Source organism: Porites lutea, chromosome 9 (assembly GCF_958299795.1).
Source record: "Porites lutea chromosome 9, jaPorLute2.1, whole genome shotgun sequence".
NCBI lineage: Eukaryota > Metazoa > Cnidaria > Anthozoa > Scleractinia > Poritidae > Porites > Porites lutea.
This window is the reverse complement of record NC_133209.1, coordinates 31,347,486-31,364,632: the sequence shown is the minus strand read 5'-3', so window position 1 is coordinate 31,364,632 and position 17,147 is coordinate 31,347,486. Positions and strand designations below refer to the sequence as shown.

The 17,147-nt window shown below is 40.5% G+C and overlaps 1 protein-coding gene across 1 annotated transcript; it reads right to left on the bottom strand.

The window, feature by feature from the left end:
* Window positions 1-4,251: 4,251 nt before the first annotated feature.
* On the bottom strand, window positions 4,252-16,542 carry LOC140947761 (phosphoribosylformylglycinamidine synthase-like). Its single transcript, XM_073396943.1, has 11 exons — window positions 15,681-16,542; window positions 14,488-14,615; window positions 14,189-14,317; window positions 12,754-13,014; window positions 11,601-11,831; window positions 11,055-11,267; window positions 9,487-9,638; window positions 9,258-9,389; window positions 8,678-8,908; window positions 6,607-6,987; window positions 4,252-6,029 (listed from the first exon to the last, which is right to left on the bottom strand). The coding sequence occupies exons 1-11, from the start codon at window positions 16,535-16,537 to the stop codon at window positions 4,671-4,673; spliced, it is 4,074 nt and encodes a 1,357-aa protein (XP_073253044.1). The 5' UTR covers window positions 16,538-16,542; the 3' UTR covers window positions 4,252-4,670.
* Between the last annotated feature and the right edge of the window lie 605 nt (window positions 16,543-17,147).

Here is a 17,147-nt window from a genome sequence, read left to right as displayed (position 1 = left end):
GGGCTCTCCCCCCTCTGGCGGAGCCTTAGTCCCCAGGGCTCTCCCCCCTCTGGCGGAGCCTTAGTCCCCAGGGCTCTCCCCCCTCTGGCGGAGCCTTAGTCCCCAGGGCTCTCCCCCCTCTGGCGGAGCCTTAGTCCCCAGGGCTCTCCCCCCTCTGGCGGAGCCTTAGTCCCCAGGGCTCTCCCCCCTCTGGCGGAGCCTTAGTCCCCAGGGCTCTCCCCCCTCTGGCGGAGCCTTAGTCCCCAGGGCTCTCCCCCCTCTGGCGGAGCCTTAGTCCCCAGGGCTCTCCCCCCTCTGGCGGAGCCTTAGTCCCCAGGGCTCTCCCCCCTCTGGCGGAGCCTTAGTCCCCAGGGCTCTCCCCCCTCTGGCGGAGCCTTAGTCCCCAGGGCTCTCCCCCCTCTGGCGGAGCCTTAGTCCCCAGGGCTCTCCCCCCTCTGGCGGAGCCTTAGTCCCCAGGGCTCTCCCCCCTCTGGCGGAGCCTTAGTCCCCAGGGCTCTCCCCCCCTCTGGCGGAGCCTTAGTCCCCAGGGCTCTCCCCCCTCTGGCGGAGCCTTAGTCCCCAGGGCTCTCCCCCCTCTGGCGGAGCCTTAGTCCCCAGGGCTCTCCCCCCTCTGGCGGAGCCTTAGTCCCCAGGGCTCTCCCCCCTCTGGCGGAGCCTTAGTCCCCAGGGCTCTCCCCCCTCTGGCGGAGCCTTAGTCCCCAGGGCTCTCCCCCCTCTGGCGGAGCCTTAGTCCCCAGGGCTCTCCCCCCTCTGGCGGAGCCTTAGTCCCCAGGGCTAAATAAAAAACAATACAATTACACTTACCTTTTACTTGCCTTTTTTTTACTTACCTTTTGTTTTTTGTTGGATTCTTGTTGATAATAGGTCTCCGGCGTTTTTTTGTTATACTTTTTCCTTTTCTTTTTAGTTTGTTGTTGGTGGATTACGCTGAGGAATTTAGCTCTTTGTAAGGTTTCGTGTTGTTAACGAATCCGAACTTTCGTTACTTAATTCAAAAGCGCAATCTTCTTTTAAATTGTGATATTTTTCACTGTCAGGCGTGAAAAGGGTTTAATTTATAAGTAAATACAACTGCAGTTGTCTTGGGGTATATACCAAACCAGAATTTTCAGTGAAACCATAAAACTCACATCAAAATAATTGCAACATGAAAAGAAATATAGCTTAATCGCCGAGCCTCGAGACCTTTTTAAAAATATTGACCGAGCGCGTATTTTTCCATAGCTTTAGAACAAGTAGGTTATTATTATGGTCACTGAATTGAAACAGTAGGTTATTATTTCTAATAATGATCTTCTGTTCCACCTCAGCGACCTGTTCTTAAAATTTATCTAAAATAATAACCTTTTCAAAACAATGGAAAATTGCAGAAAAATCGACTAACCGACTGTGTTGCATGTGCAAAAAATGAACTTACCATAGGTTTGGTATATACTGAATAAATGAGAGACACACAAATGAGTTGGCTGCGTATCCTTGTTAAGGACCGTGGCAGTACTTTTATTGTTATTTTGAAGACTTTCTTGCAAGACAAATTGTTCTGTTTTTCTTTATGGCGAGGTAATACCTGTAAAAAAAATGGTAAGTATTATTTGTTGTTGTAAATACGACCGTACTAACGTGTTAAGAATTGCACTGCGACATCTTCAAATTCCTTTGATTTGCCGATCATCCCACGATTTGGATGCCTCAGACAAGTTTGGATACAGGATAAACCAGTTTTATCTATGCACGCACGCGTATTCTGTAGTTGTGCCGATTCGTTCTGCGTCAACGCTCCATAACAAAATAAATTGTCATTCAGGAATTTTGAGAAAATTACAGATTGAGCGTTCAGTTTTAGAAAAATTGGAAAATGCACCCGGATCTGAGATGGATTTTGTTTTGGATTATTCACACCTGTCTTGCCACTCTGTCGACTATTATCTTATGTCAGCCTGAACCGTCCCGGGAAGCATTGTGACACCAACAGTTCACTGACAGTTGGTTTGTTGGCATTGCGTTTGTGCGGCATAAAAGCATAATTTACCTTCAAATCGTACGTTAATTAATAAGGTCGCGGTTAATTAAATATAAAAGCATATAGTCAGAGTAATAAAAACTGTCCCACGTTTGAAGTTTTTTATTTTAAAAGTGTAGCCACTGAAGTGAACACTTCTCTAATCAAAGCGAAAAATTCTAACTGCATAGACGTCAACAAAATGGGCCAATTTGTCCCGAACAATCGCAACTCGCGCTTATCCTGTTGACTACACGTAACCTTTATTACACTTTTTTTCCCTCAAGTTCCACATTCATCGAACCAACATAACGACAACACACAGAGGAAAGAATTGTGACAGAAAATCCGTTATGTAATGTCTAAAAGAATAATTTCTTTCTGCAGCAAAAATGACCAGTAAAAACCGTTAAAGCAATTTGGACGCTTATCACCATTTCTTTAAATTGACTTATAATTCTTTTCAGAAAATAACTTGAAAGTAAACGATAGCGTAACCAAAAGTTGAAGTTGAACTAAGGACAAACCTGCTGTTTTCGAGGAAGTTATAGAGAATCTTGACTTTCATTCCAGACCAGAGATCGCCTAGCTGAGTTTGGTCTTCTCTACACCGCAGGCAATGCGAGGTACGGAGGTTTCTGGCTTCAAACACAGTTAAATCAACTTGAAATTGGTGTCTGCATTTATACGGTCACTCGATTAAAATTCAAACCAGTGTGAGAAATGTTTTTGATAAATCTTTTCTTGAAAGTGTATGTGAGAAAAGCACGCACTCTATGTTCAACAATGGGCAATCAAAGCATAGATTGGTCACATTCAAAGAGAAAAGTTTGCCGAATCGCTCAATTACATAACTTTGGTCTTGGTTGAAAACAGTACTAGTGGATAAGCATGGGACTTGACAATACATTGAGAAAAACAGCACTCAGTTCATCAATGAACAATTAACGCTTGAATTAGACGCATTCAGAAAAAAAATGCCGACTTGATTAAAACTTGACAAATCGATGACAAAACTGGCTAGTGAATGAGTAGACAATAGGCCTTTCGCCCCAAGAGAAATTGAGAATACTAATGCAAAATTTTGGAGGGACAACAAAGAGTATTACGTTATTTTTTAAAAAAGGCCTTTTGCCATGTGAATTACCACAAGCTAGCCCCTGAATAAATTTGAAAGTACCAGGAAAGAAACATACAAACTTTCCAAACTTCTTGGTAGACAATAAAAGCGCAGAAAGTGGAGGGAAACTGGTGTTAAAGAATTCCAAGCACAGGAACCATTTTGACCCTTAACATTTGATCGCCTAGTGATGTTGATCACCACTATCAGTTTGACAAAACTAATGAATATGCAAAGACTACAATAGCTTGTTTTGCACCCGCTCGTCACGACTAAAGTTAAACTAGTGCGAAAAAGCGAGAATACAAACTTTTAAAACTTCTAGGTGGACAAAACTCATCATTCATTCGAAAAGCGCAGCAAGTTGAGGAAAACTTTTGATTAAAATTGCCAGTTAAAAAAATCACTTCTATCACACTGACATAATATTGAGGAGGTCATTGATCATAGCATCGGGTTTTTATTAACTGAGGTCACACGAATAGTGAGGTCTGGCAATAATTAATTTGCTCAGAGGCATCAGGCCCGGCCGGTATAAACTCTTCCCCAGTTGGTCATTTCTTGTTTTGTTAACTTCGCTTGATTTTGCTCGATCGCGAGACCAACCCCCAAAGGAACTGGGACTACTAAACAGTACTTAACCCTAATCAGTAGAGGCAGTGCTTAACCCTAATAAGTAAAGGGGAAAACTACGTCGCGTAAATTTCATGAGATGTCCGAGGGGGCTACGGTCGATGGGATCTAATGATCCCTTCCTAAACAATGAAATGACCGCCATATTGGTGTTGGAGTCTAAGGTTTCTTATGTAAAAAATTTCTTTTGGTGTCATTTAATTGCATGGATGCTGGCCACGTGAGTGAATACGCTCTATACTAAAAATGTCAAGTTTGAACGTGATTTGTCAACAACTAACGAAGAGTTTAGATATGCAAAGTCGCCTAATTTTACAGACGTAAGAGGTGGCTGTTGTGGAGAGGATCGACTGTACTTTGTACGAGAGCGGACTGTTGTTTACTAAGCAATAAAGAAATGAAATACCGGTACTATCAAAAAAGCGAATTTTATGAAGGATAAGATGAAGGGAGCTCCATCACGAAACATGCACCTTTTTGTTTTCACAATATATAGCAATCAGAATACCCAAGGTATAGTAATTTATTACTTTAAATAGAATGATGAACAAACTTTACAAAAAACAGTATTGTTTTATAAGGCTTTAACTGCAAATCAAGCCTAAAAGTCTGCAATAGCTCGAAACCACTACAACGGAAACACTTACAGTAGCTTGCGCGAAGTAAACTTTTCCTTTCACTGTCCGTAACAAGGGTGTTCTTAAAAGTTTCCATAAGGCGTATTGTAACAACTAAGACACCAAACCTCCTAAACTACCATAGTTCAGAATTTATGATTCCATCAAAGTTCAATAACATATGAAAGATGTACAGAAATAACTGTAATTTTTCAAGCTAAGTGCTTCTGATAATGCTTTCCTCTCGACAAAAACAGAAATGCCCTCCGATAGGTTACAGAAAACACTCAGGGAATACATTTTAACTTTCTTGACTTTGCACGCACCATGCGTAGGCATTCTGGAACATGCGTAGCCATGGAGATGCCTCGAGAGTATTCTGCCAATCACGAGGCATCCATGGCCATTGCCACAGCAACGTACATCTCTCTGGGTGGGGCATCATTGCAAGATGCCGTCCATCAGGAGAGGAGAGACCAGCTATCCCCTCAGGGGATCCATTGGGATTAAGCGGGTACTGCGTGGTTGGACAGTCGTCATCGTCTACATAACAAAGTGGTACAAGGTTGTTGGTTTTGATATTCTGCAGCACGCTGTCATCACGGAACTGGATTCGTCCTTCGCCATGTGCAACCCAAATACCCAGAGTGGATCCCTCCATACCACGCAACATCATGGCAGGGCTGGACTGGATTTTGACTGTCACAAACCGCGATTCAAAACGCTCAGAGGTATTGTGGGTGAAGCAAACACCCTGTTTGGAGCTGGAATCATTGTGACTCTTGGTATACCGACCAACCCAGCCTAGAAGGCCCATCAACTGGCAGCCGTTACACACTCCCAAGCTAAAGGTGTCTTGTCTGGCAAAGAAAGCATCTAACTGAGCCCTAACGGTGGGGTTGATGTTACACACTGCTGCCCATCCTTTGGCTGATCCAAGCACATCAGCATAGCTAAACCCACCAACAAACACTGCCCCACGGAAATCTTCCAGCGACATTTTTCCGCTGCACAGGTCATGTATAGTAATGTCCCAAGCTTCAAATCCAGCCATGTAAAAGCTCGCAACCATTTCCCGGTCTCCATTGCTTCCTTCTTCGCGTATAATTGCCACTTTCGGACGAACATCAGTGTTCACTGGGGGTAAAGGCACTGGTTCAAATGACAGCTTGTACCCTGGAGCACGCCTTGTACGAAGCCCAGCTTCTTCTTCTTGTGCACACTGTGGGTTTATCTGCAGTCTCTCCAACTGGAAACTAGTTGCCTCCCAAATATCTCGCAAATCCACCATTTTCTGTTCCAGCACAAGCTCACCCCCGACACGGACTAAAACAACTGCATCATCAGCAATCCCGTTTGATCTGCCAATTTGGTGGCAAGGTACGCCTTTCTCACGGAGGGCGTTCAAAACTTTTTCAGTGTTCTCTTCTTCAATTTCCAGAACAATTCCAAGCTCCTCGGCAAAAAGCACATCTGCTACTTTGCTCACTGTTGAGGTACTGTTTTCTGAACAAGGAATGTCAACTGTCAGGCCACAGTTTCCAGCAAAGGCCATCTCCAAAAGAGTAGTAATCAGGCCTCCGTCGCTAATATCATGGCCAGACACGATAAGACCCTGTGATATCAGTTCCTGTGTGGTCCTGAAAGCAGCCTCGAAGATCTGAAACAAAATAATATGAAATTCTTTTATTTCATTCATAAAATAAAAACTGTGATCAACACAAACTCCGAGTAGAAGAGTCTGTGGTCGGCTGTGTAATGCATGTAATGTTCTACCATCACTGACAATGCTATGTCATACTCTGGCCTTCTAAAGAGGTTTTCATGGGAGATAAAACTCGACCAGATTATTGAAAATAGTAACCAACGTTGACGGATCCTAGCGCCTCAAGCGTAGGCGACAGGACAACAAGGTCCAACAAGGTCTGTAAATCCTTTGTAATTCTGTCATAACTTTGTGGTTGTCTGTGCCACAAGATGGTATAAAACGTTACAAAGGTTTACGATAGTGATTTTATAACGGAACAGTTGCTAGGTGTGTTTATTTAATTGCCCACACTGAGCATATCTAGTCTTGTCATGCAGGCTTTTCGACAATTTCATTGAAATAGCTGTATACAGACACGATCACCTGTGTGTGTGAGTAGAAGTACCGGGCTGTAAAAGAAGATCTGTCACTGGCGGACAACTGTTTCCAATATTCCAGAGGGTGCTTTCATTGAAACATGGTTTCTTACCTTTGGATCGTCTAAATCAGGTGCCTCGCTTCCAAGCTGATTGTACACCTGCGCCAAAGCACTTCCTCCCAGCCTGTAGTTACAATCAACACCAAACTTGACCCAGACCAGGTTCCCTCCTTCACCTGGGATCTTCAAATCTGGAGTAACTGTGGCTTGGATGTCTGGACATGCCGCATAGACTGAAATAACCAGAGAGCCAGGTGCTTTAACGGTATCACCTCCCACTCTGGCAGCCATGCTCAACGAGTCTTTTCCACCATCAATGGCAATGCCAAGGGATGACATGACACTGCACATAGCCGCACATGCATCGTACAGACTGGCACCTTCTCCTGGTAATTTTGCAGGCCACATCCAATTACCACTGCATTTAACATCCTGCCGGTAAGGTTCAAGTGATAACATTAACCAACTTTCATAAGAAGGCTGTTGGATTTTAAACAAATTACACTTCTCGAGCGATGCAAATAAGCCGTATTAAGGCATTAAAAAGTTGCAAATTATTCACAAAAATAAAACTAAAGATAAAAAGTTCAAAGCAAGGTGTCAATTAAAATCGATAAACTTATATTGATTTTGGGCTTGAGGAAGAAGTAAATGTCCCAGGTATTGTAAGAAAACATTGTCAATTATTCCAGTTATTATATTTATGTGGTGGCGATTAGATGTCTTGGTGTGGATTTCGTCGGCGGCCTGATGACCGTTAACCAGACGTACTATGGACACGGTAAATGACACTATGAGGTAGTACAGACTGCAAAAATTTAAATTTACCTTCAAAGCTAGTACAATTTTTTGTTTCAAATGATATTTTATCGCTTAACTTGCTACATGTACATGAAATTTTGGAAACAAAACTTAGGCGACAGGAACTTTTTTCCTTCGGTGGTACTGTTGGGTTGTGGCCTTGTAACTGACAATTATATATTGGAAGAAATTGCGGTACAAAAATAACGTGACCTTCAACACTGTCCACCTTAAAATGTCAGTGAGTAATGATCAGCACACATGGCCAATATAGGGAGGCCATCCTGAGGAATTAATGTCACTAAAAAAACAGCTTTTATCTGGGAAGCATTCAGGTTGAATGGTTCATGAAACATTTACCATTCAAAGCATCTCACTTCCATTGTACTACAGTAACACTTTTACTCTCAGTGACAGGAAGAGGCAAAATTCGAGGAAAATTCTACATTTTATCTAGTAAAAACAAAATACTAAGAAAGCAAAAAGTGCTATGTTACAGTACTTATGAAGAGACTTTTTTATGATCCAACCATAGGATTCAATCCATACGTTCAAAAGTGAGAATTGCTTCACTTGTTCCTTCAGGAATTACAGGTTGATAATAATTCTTAGTCTTTGCTTTGTGGCACCCCAGATTTATCACCTGTTCCCCATCACAGAAGAGTGTACACCAATACTTCAACTGAGCGGCTTTCACAAATATTCTAATGTATGCTTGTTTATGGGCAGGGCTGACATTAAGTTTTGAAGCAGCTGTAGCAAATGAAGATTTACCCGTAACATCTCACAAAAATTTACAGTGCCACCTTAAGCTTTCCACTTTGATCATCAGGTGAGCTCTAGCCATAACAGGTGTTACAGGTTACGGCCCTTAATGACAGCCCTGATGGGTGTAACAGTTTTTCTACACTGCAAGTTCATTCAGTTGATTTAAAAGCTTACTACTTCATCAAACTATCACATCAAGACAGTGTGTTGTCGCCATTCAATTAATATTCAGTGTTTTTAGCAATTTAGTAGAGAAAGCCCACATTGCATAAGCCTTATGGTTTCTTTGAGCTTTCTTGCCATTATTTTTCTGATATTGTTTGTAATTTATTTATCATTGTATCATTACAAGATGAGGAAATAAAAAAAGAATAAAAAACACTTTAAAAAAATTTGTGTATCAATAAATTCTTTGGACACTGGATCTCCTTGAAACAAAAGAAAGCATTGCATCAGGAAACACAGGCATTTTAGGAGAGACTGAGGAGGAAGTACGACTCCCCTAAAAATTGCCCGCATGGGAGGCTAGAGGAAACAAGCTTGAATTTGATACCTTTAGATCAGTTATTCTTGCAAACACCAAATTTGTTAGAGCTTCTCCAACTGCCACTCTCGCTCCACATGCTGGGTCTACTAGGCCTTTGATTGGCTGTTCTCCAATGGCAGTGGCTGAGCCCACCGTGTCAAAGTGTGTCAGTGCTGTCACCGCCACATCAGCCACTGGTGTATGCAGTGGACCTACACACTGTTGCTGGGCAACCAGACCAGTGACACTGCGGTCAACCTTAAGTACACATTTAAAAAAAACAACTTAGAGCCTGTTACACATTACTTCTACATGTATATACCACTGCTTTAGATCATCTTGGGTTACCATACTGAGAGTGTATTATTTTACCCTTGTATTTATCAATATTATTTACCTATCCTTATTCATTTATGTTCTCGCTATTCACCAATAACACTGATTTGCTGGAAGGATACTGTTAAATGTGTTGTATAACAGTTACCTTTGTGATCACTTTTGACATGAAATATTTTCTACTAAAGTACGCAAAATGGAAGAGAATGGAAGAAACAACATTGTCACCAGAGCTCGTTTTCATACCCTCTAGCTTATTTTTTTTTACTACCTTGTTTGTGAGATATCTCTTGCTGGCAACTGCTGGCAGACGTAACACTCTGTCTAACATTTCCTTCACTGTAAAACTAGGTTGTATATGCAGTGGCACTAACTGTGACTTCACACGCTCTAAATTAAAAACCTGAAAAAAAATTAAAGAAAAATAGTGTTATTTTTCAATTAAGTGCCAAAAGAAACTGCTTCACAATTATGAAAAGAACAAAATAATATTACTGAACCTTCTGTGGCATTTTCCCAAGCACAACTTCAAGTTCCAGATCAACCGGATAAGTTGTCGTTCTCTGGCGTTTGCTTGGCACACCATTTTCCTCTGTTGATATTCCATTTTCAAAATGGGAAGTTTCATCTTCCAACACAATTCTTCCATCACCTGCCAGATGAAATTGAGTGAAACATAAGGTTTTTATGACAGTAGTTTTATTAACTACTTCATAAAGGGCATACAGGTTGAAATGTGCCTAAATTTTAAGCATTGTTCACTATGTAGTCCCATGAATTCTTCATCACACCTTGCTCAAGGCCTTGTATAATACAAGTATTATTGCAAATGTGTAAAGTTACACCTGAGGAAGTGATTAGGCATTCAAAAAGCCTGCTAATTTAAAAAACATATATATGTCTTAAATCCCAGAAAGAAACTAGCCTGTTGCTCCAGAAGACATCTTGTAGTTCAAAAAGTTACATTGTATATGGTACCCCCCAGTACCAACTTGAGGTAGAGTTATTATGAAGGACAAAAATGGATGTTCTGGATGTTTTTCCTGTTAACATGTAAAATAATAACATGACAACCAATTTTTTTAGATTTGGCCACCACTTTTCATTATCTAGTGCGCAAGTGGCTCCTTCACCTGTGCATATGGCCACCTCTCTTTGCTAATTGTACAAAAAATCTCTTGCCACTGCAGGTAATGTTAAGAGCTATTCATATTAGCAGGCTAAGTCGCCATCCCCCGCTGTAGTCCAAGTTGGCCATTTTGACGCTGCATGAAAGTCTAGTTCAGTGTTGTGTCAAACACCACTATAGGAGCTGATCTGAAAATGCCGTCACTAATTCTTTCATTGGCTTTTACAAGGTTGGGTAGGTATGTGGGTCAAAATTTGTCTCCCAAAATAGTCCCTAGAAGCAAGTCACCAAAACATGGATCCACTCCCAAGTGCAAGCTCAAAATTGGAAATTGGTAGGATCAATGGAAAAGCTTTGAAACTGAAGTACAGTTGAATATCTCACAAGTGACCACCAATATCGCAAACATTTAGTGGTCACTTACTGGTAGTTGTTTATGAGAATCAAACCAAGGGGTCCTTTCCTAGAAAAGATCCGAACACATCTACATTTTGGACGAGAATCCATAGCATGCAATTTCATATTCATATTATTGTGCAGTTTCATGTTGTCAGTAAAAGTTCTTTGTATACTGTGAAAAGTGTAGTACATAAAGCAAAGATAGACATCAATCCATGCATCAAATGGTCACTTACCAGGGAGTTAAACAATGAAAAATTTTAAAAACATCATCCAAAAAAGTAGTCTTGGTTGCTTACGAGAGGTGATCATTTAAGAGAGGTTCTGATACAAGACTTCTAGGAAAATTTGGGTGTTTTCGAAAGGTGGTCATTTGTGGAAGATGGTTGCTATTATGAGAAGTGGTGGCATATGAAGGTTCATTCAACTCAGTGTCTTTCTCAATACAACGTTTTATTTTTGGGCAGCAGTAAGGTGTGAGGCCTCATGGACAAGTAATAAAGTAATCCTCTGCATTGTTTTTGGATTACCACTGCTTACCTGTTATTTCCCCTACAAATGAGACTGGCACCTTCTCTCTATCACAAATGTCTTGCAAAGTTTGCCTGTTTTCAGCATGCACCAGTAATGCATTACTCTCCTGATACTCAGCACCCCACAGCTCCAAGACGGAAATGGTTGGATCACCGAGCATGAAGTCTTTAACTCTAATAACTGCTCCAGCAGGTTCAGAGATCTCTTTCAGTACATTCCCTGCATGAGGAACATAATAAACATAATTTCTATGACAAGTTTTATTCCTTATTAACTTTGCAGTTTCTCTGTACAGTTATTTTGGGAAAAAGACAGTGACTTTTTAGCAATCATCTCAATTCTTTACTTGATTTTTTTTTTTTTTAATAAAACAATGCTGGCTCGCATCATGCCAGTTGGGAATCTTAACCTTGTTATGAAACAAATAATTTATTATTTGTTTCATTATCACTGAAAAGCCATAAATTGATTATTAAAAGGGGGGATGATTAAGTATTTTTTACTACTTTATGATACATGTTATAGTAATAATTTCAAAGTTGAAGCCCTCACCATTCCCTCCAGCTCCTTGGTCATGAATACTGCAGATAGGATTACCAGAACCCATTTCAATGCAGGCTCGAATGGCTCGGTTCAGTTTCTGCTCCATTTCAGCATCACCTCGTTGAACAGCACCAAAGTCCAGCTCTGATTCATTATCCCCTTGAACCTGTATTGAAGAGGCAGCTCCACCTCCAACACCAATCCGATACACAGGGCCACCAACTTTGACAACCTCCATTCCTTTTTATTAAAAAAGTTAAATAAAACTACGGTAAATAAACAGTGCTAAATTCCCTCTTTTACAACCAGTGGCTGAATTCCAGAGGGACCAAAGAGGTAAGATCAGGCATCAGCATGCAAAGGCAGCATTTTTCACCCACCTAAGTTCAAGTCTAATCTCATCTCACCCAATCCAACCAATGATTGGACAAGTCAGATAGACTACGTCATCACTGCAAGGCCTTCATTCCCTACTCTTTTCAAACAATGACTTGTCATAGGTTCTTTAAGGTCCCCTTCCAACTGATGTGAAAGGGGAGACAAGGCCAAGTGAAACCCTTTCTCAATTCAGATGACCTAGTGATTTGGTAGTGACCTCACATACAGGCAGAATGATCTCACAGTTTTAAGTTTTTCAAAGACCTAAGTTGTTTTTACAAATGTAGTTCTGCCAGGATTTGGACTCACAACCTCCTGCTCAGCAGACCAGCATCCTTCTAACTGAGCTAATTGCACACCATTAACCACAAACAATAAACTGATTAAGACAAGCATCTTCAGATGAAACCTGTCACTCCTGGATAACCCTTTAAGCCCCAGTATCCATGTACAAATTCTCCAAACTGATCTCCATATTTCCTTAAAGAATTAGTTGAGAGAATTTGATAATAGATCAAGGCATTTTGTCTTGGGTGATCATTTTATTAATTCTCATAACTTATCTCTTGACATTGTATGGATATTGTTAGGAGAAAATTGATCTTGGTCACTATTGGGACTTGAAGGAAGTGAAGATTGGAGTCTCATCAAACAGTTTTGCCTGTGGACAGAACATGCTGCAGGATTTTCTAGTGGACAAAATGGAACCTCTTTGCACAAGGTGCTATTTCATTTCTTTTCTTTCTTTCTTTCTTCCTTTTTTTTTTTTGAAATATTTTCTTACCTTTTTCAGGCTGTAGTTTTGTCACTCCCTCACCATCAATCATTCCTATTCCCCCACTAAACATTATTGGCTTCACCCACTCACGTCTCTCTCCATTTGGTAACATCATACCAAATGATCTTGCAAACCCAGCAAGAACTGGCTCTCCAAACTTATTTCCGTAGTCTGATGCTCCATTGCTTGCCTCAATCGCAATTTCTAAAGGTGGTGCCATGTTGTTGGGATAAACAAATTTGGCATCTTCCCAAGGAAGTTCATAACCTGAACATACATATAACATCAAAAATAAGTTGAACAAACATGGACAAAATGGAAAAGCAGGAATCAGAAATATAAAGAATCACTTCTGATCTGGTTCCAATTTCTGTGCCAGTTCTGTTCCACATCCCATCCTGGATCCTGCTTTTGATTTTGTTTCTTATGCAGATACTGTAAACTTCCTCTTGCAAGCCCTGGGCTTTATATACAACTTCATAAGAGGTTCTAAACAAAGAGGGCTTCTACTATTTTGGGGGTTTATAACCAGAGTAGAAAAAGTGTTTCAAAACAACAACAACAACAAGTTTATTCAGTATTACCATTTTGTACAGGTGTTACCGATTAAAATAACAATAATAAACAGCTAAGTTTAAGGAAATGCAGATATGATGGAACGGTAGAATTAACTATGTTTCTTTCGTCTTTCAAATGGTTGAAAGATGAAATTAGCAGCTAGCCTGCTCATATGTGAATCAGTATTGTTAAAAAAAAAAACAGAGTTTATCATGGATATTGTAATTTGTAAATAATGTATTTCGGTCGTTGATTTTAATAAAAAGAGTCTTTCTCAAATCATTGTATTGATCACAGTGAAATAATATGTGCAGTTCATTTTCAACCGAATTTTGGTTGCAATGATCCCAGATTCTAAGGTCTCTTCAAGAGTTTTGGGGATTGTAAATCTTCCAGTTTCTATTTTTAAGCTACAGAGAGCAGTGCTGATCAAAATTCTTTTTTTAAAATACTTTTAAGCTTCAAAATGTTGTAAAACCTAATTATTAATTTTAATACAATCTACACTGTAGAGGGGAGGTTATAACCGGATGTATTTTGTTGTTTACATGTACATGTAGATGGTCATATAACTGAAGGGGGGGGGGGGGGGGCGGTTGAGGGGGCTTATTAGCAGAAGTTTCGGTAAGTCTTGCCTGGTCTCCCATGAAACTACATAAGCGTTCTTAGAAACAGGCCAAAAGCAAGATTTTAAACATGTGGGTATCTTATTTAAATTACAGACAATTACTATGGTATGTTATGTGCAAGAAACAAGGAAATAGAATGTCCCTTGTAAACAAGACAATTTCTTCTTCATTTTCTATCAAATAAGTTGTGATAGCCACAAACAATGTTATCAGCCTACAGCGCATGTATACAGCATAATACTTGCTTTTCTAACCTGGAATATGAAGGTTACCAAAGCAATAGCCAGCAGTACCAGCCACAACATGGGCTCCTCTTCCAGCTGCCTGCACATCCCGAATGCGTCCGCCAGTTCCTGTTGTCGCACCAGCAAATGGAGCAACACCTACAGTAATTCAAAAGAGACATGTCACCAATTTAGTATTACAGCCGGCCATTTGTGGGCAGGCTTTACTGTAATGTGAAACTCTTTCAGTTCAAGTCCACTGCCTTACAAAATACCAATTCAATGTGAAAGCTATTTCTGCCACGCTGTAGTTAAAAAGTGACTCATACCTGTAGGGAAATTGTGAGTTTCGGCAGTAAAGATGATGTGCCTTGTACAGTCTTGCTTTAACTGAAATTTGGTGGCTTCTTTACAGGTGACAGGTAATAACAATGGAACTTTATAACCAGAGATAGCACTGTAAAAAAACAATGACAGGCAAGCTGTACAGTTTGCAACAAAAATGGTGTGTTTTGAAGATTAAAATGAACCATGTGCTGGTACACGTATATACATGTGGTTTTCACTGACTGACAACCGATAACTTTGGAAATTAATTAACCACTTAGGTCAACAACCAGGTCTGAGATGTTTCAAGTTGGTTTAAATAAGAATATTCACCTACTATAGATGATCCCAATATAAAATTATTTTCTGCCTGACTTACACTGTACTACTGTGAACTGTATGTACTGGTACATTGTATAATATGACACCTGGGTTTCAGCCACTTTAATACAAAAATTATACGACTTTTTTGGTGAGTCTGCATTTGTAAAGTTAATTAAATTTATAATTTCCCTTGGTTTTTTGAATTGGGTTTAAAAGAACACAGCTCCATAACTTGGCCCACCCCAAGTCTGAAAATACATCTTTAGGCAGCAAGATGGAATTAATGATGCAGAGCAGTGAAGAATATTTTTTTCTTCCTTACAAGGACAAACATCTAGCTAAGTCTCTCTTTTAGTTGCAGAAAACAAAAATGTGGCCAGACTAAATTGAGTCATGGGATTCAGATTTAGACTGGTCACTGCCATACATACACCACAATTATGTTATTTCGTTGTGAAGACAGTTCACAATTGTTCAGGGTAAATTTTATTTACTGCAAATCAATAGAAGTTGATATTAGTTTTTCTGGACATTAGGTCCAATCAGAGTTACGATGTTGTCAGACATGGGCAGATTTAAATCATACATATTTGTCCGAGGACCCACCACTATTTGCAGCTCTAGAGATGGCATTATTCACAGACTTAAGCGTGAACGAACAGGTTTGGCTGATGCAATAGACAGGTGTTCTGCACCATAAGCTTCACTGCCAATATCATTTACCCCCAAATTATCTCTCACCAGGCTATGCCTTTCCATGCCTACATGGCATGTACACTGTAGCACGTGGGAAGAATAACTTTTGGGTGAAGTAATATTCATGTCTGGGTGAGATAACGTTTGGATGATTTGACCAGCTGTCATGCCTTACCTACTGTTGTCACTAAATTTAATGATGCTGTTGTTGTTGGTTGTTTCCTGTGTTTTCATCACCATTTTCATCAGTGAATCTTTTACTTCCTGTCCATCAACAATCAATCTTCCTTTAAAGAACCAATGGCGAGAATGTTCACTATTTGACTGGGCCAAATCAAAACATTCCACGCTGGTGGGATTTCTTTTAACTCTTTCCCGGAATAATTTGGTGTAATAATCAAGATCCCACTCATCAAATGCTAGCCCCAGATCTCGGTTAACTTTTTCCAAAGCAGAGCGACCGTCGTTCATAACATCAACTTCATAACAACTTTCAGCACGAACGTTTACCTTAAAGCTAGTCAACGGCTTTTCGTATCGACATTCGGTCATTCGGTCATGAAGTTTAGCTGCAAAAGCGGTTTCTTCCTCTTTCGTGATATCTGTAGAATCGTCTTTGGGCCTGACTTCAATCAAATACCGAACTGATCTTTCGATTCGATCAATCTGTTCTAAACCTATGGATTGACAAATGGACACAGCGTTTGTTGACCAAGCCGTTGAGAAGTTAAGCCTTGGTCCGATTTCAATCAAAACTTTGCCATAACCGTCTGTACTTGCAGTTTCATCAAGGAAAGAAGTTTTGCGAACAGTATCTTCCTCAAAAGTACTTGTCAAAAGCCAAAACAAGTTCTTGAGTTCATCGGCGTTTAAGCATTCATTTCCTTGCACGCTAATATTGTAACATATCTCTGTTGTTAGGTTTGTTACTTCCAGTCGTGTTGAGGCTGATTTCAGCTTAGATAAAGTCACATCATGCCGTCCAGAAGATAAACCGGGAAAGCTGTAAAGTCGGACGATTTGTTCCGCCATTTTGGAAGACCATGTGGATTCGATTAACACGTGACTTTGAATTCATTTAGAGCTCGCGCCATTTTTCGCACCAACTCGTCCTCAGGCTTCTAAGAGTTTTTGGTGTGATCTTTTGGGGCCAAATAATTTTTGATCAACTGCCACTTTATCACGGAAGATAAGCACCACAAGTAAGTCACTTACACCAGAACCTGTGACGTGTATTTTCTGTGATCACGACAGAGTCCTCAGGGCATTTTCCTCCCAACTTTATACCGGCTTTAATTTATACCGTACCAAGATTCTAGAAGAAGGTCCGATACCGACCACTTCTTCTCCACCAAGATGATGCTGGCAAGTGTCCCGACCACCCACCCCCCCCCCCCCCCCAAACTTTACAGCCGTCCCTACTTCCAGCTTGAAAGACAAGTTGCAAGCATTGATCTTAGTTCTTTTATTTTGACTGGACTTTTTATTTGTACAGCCCTTCATTTTTTACTGAGCTCGCAATCACATTTCCCTTGGTCGCCTTTACTGTTTGTATAATTAAACAGCAACCGAACTAGCGCCTCTGCCAGGCAGACGGGTGAGCAGCGAAAAAAGCGTGCTATTTTTGGAGCGAGGAACAAGC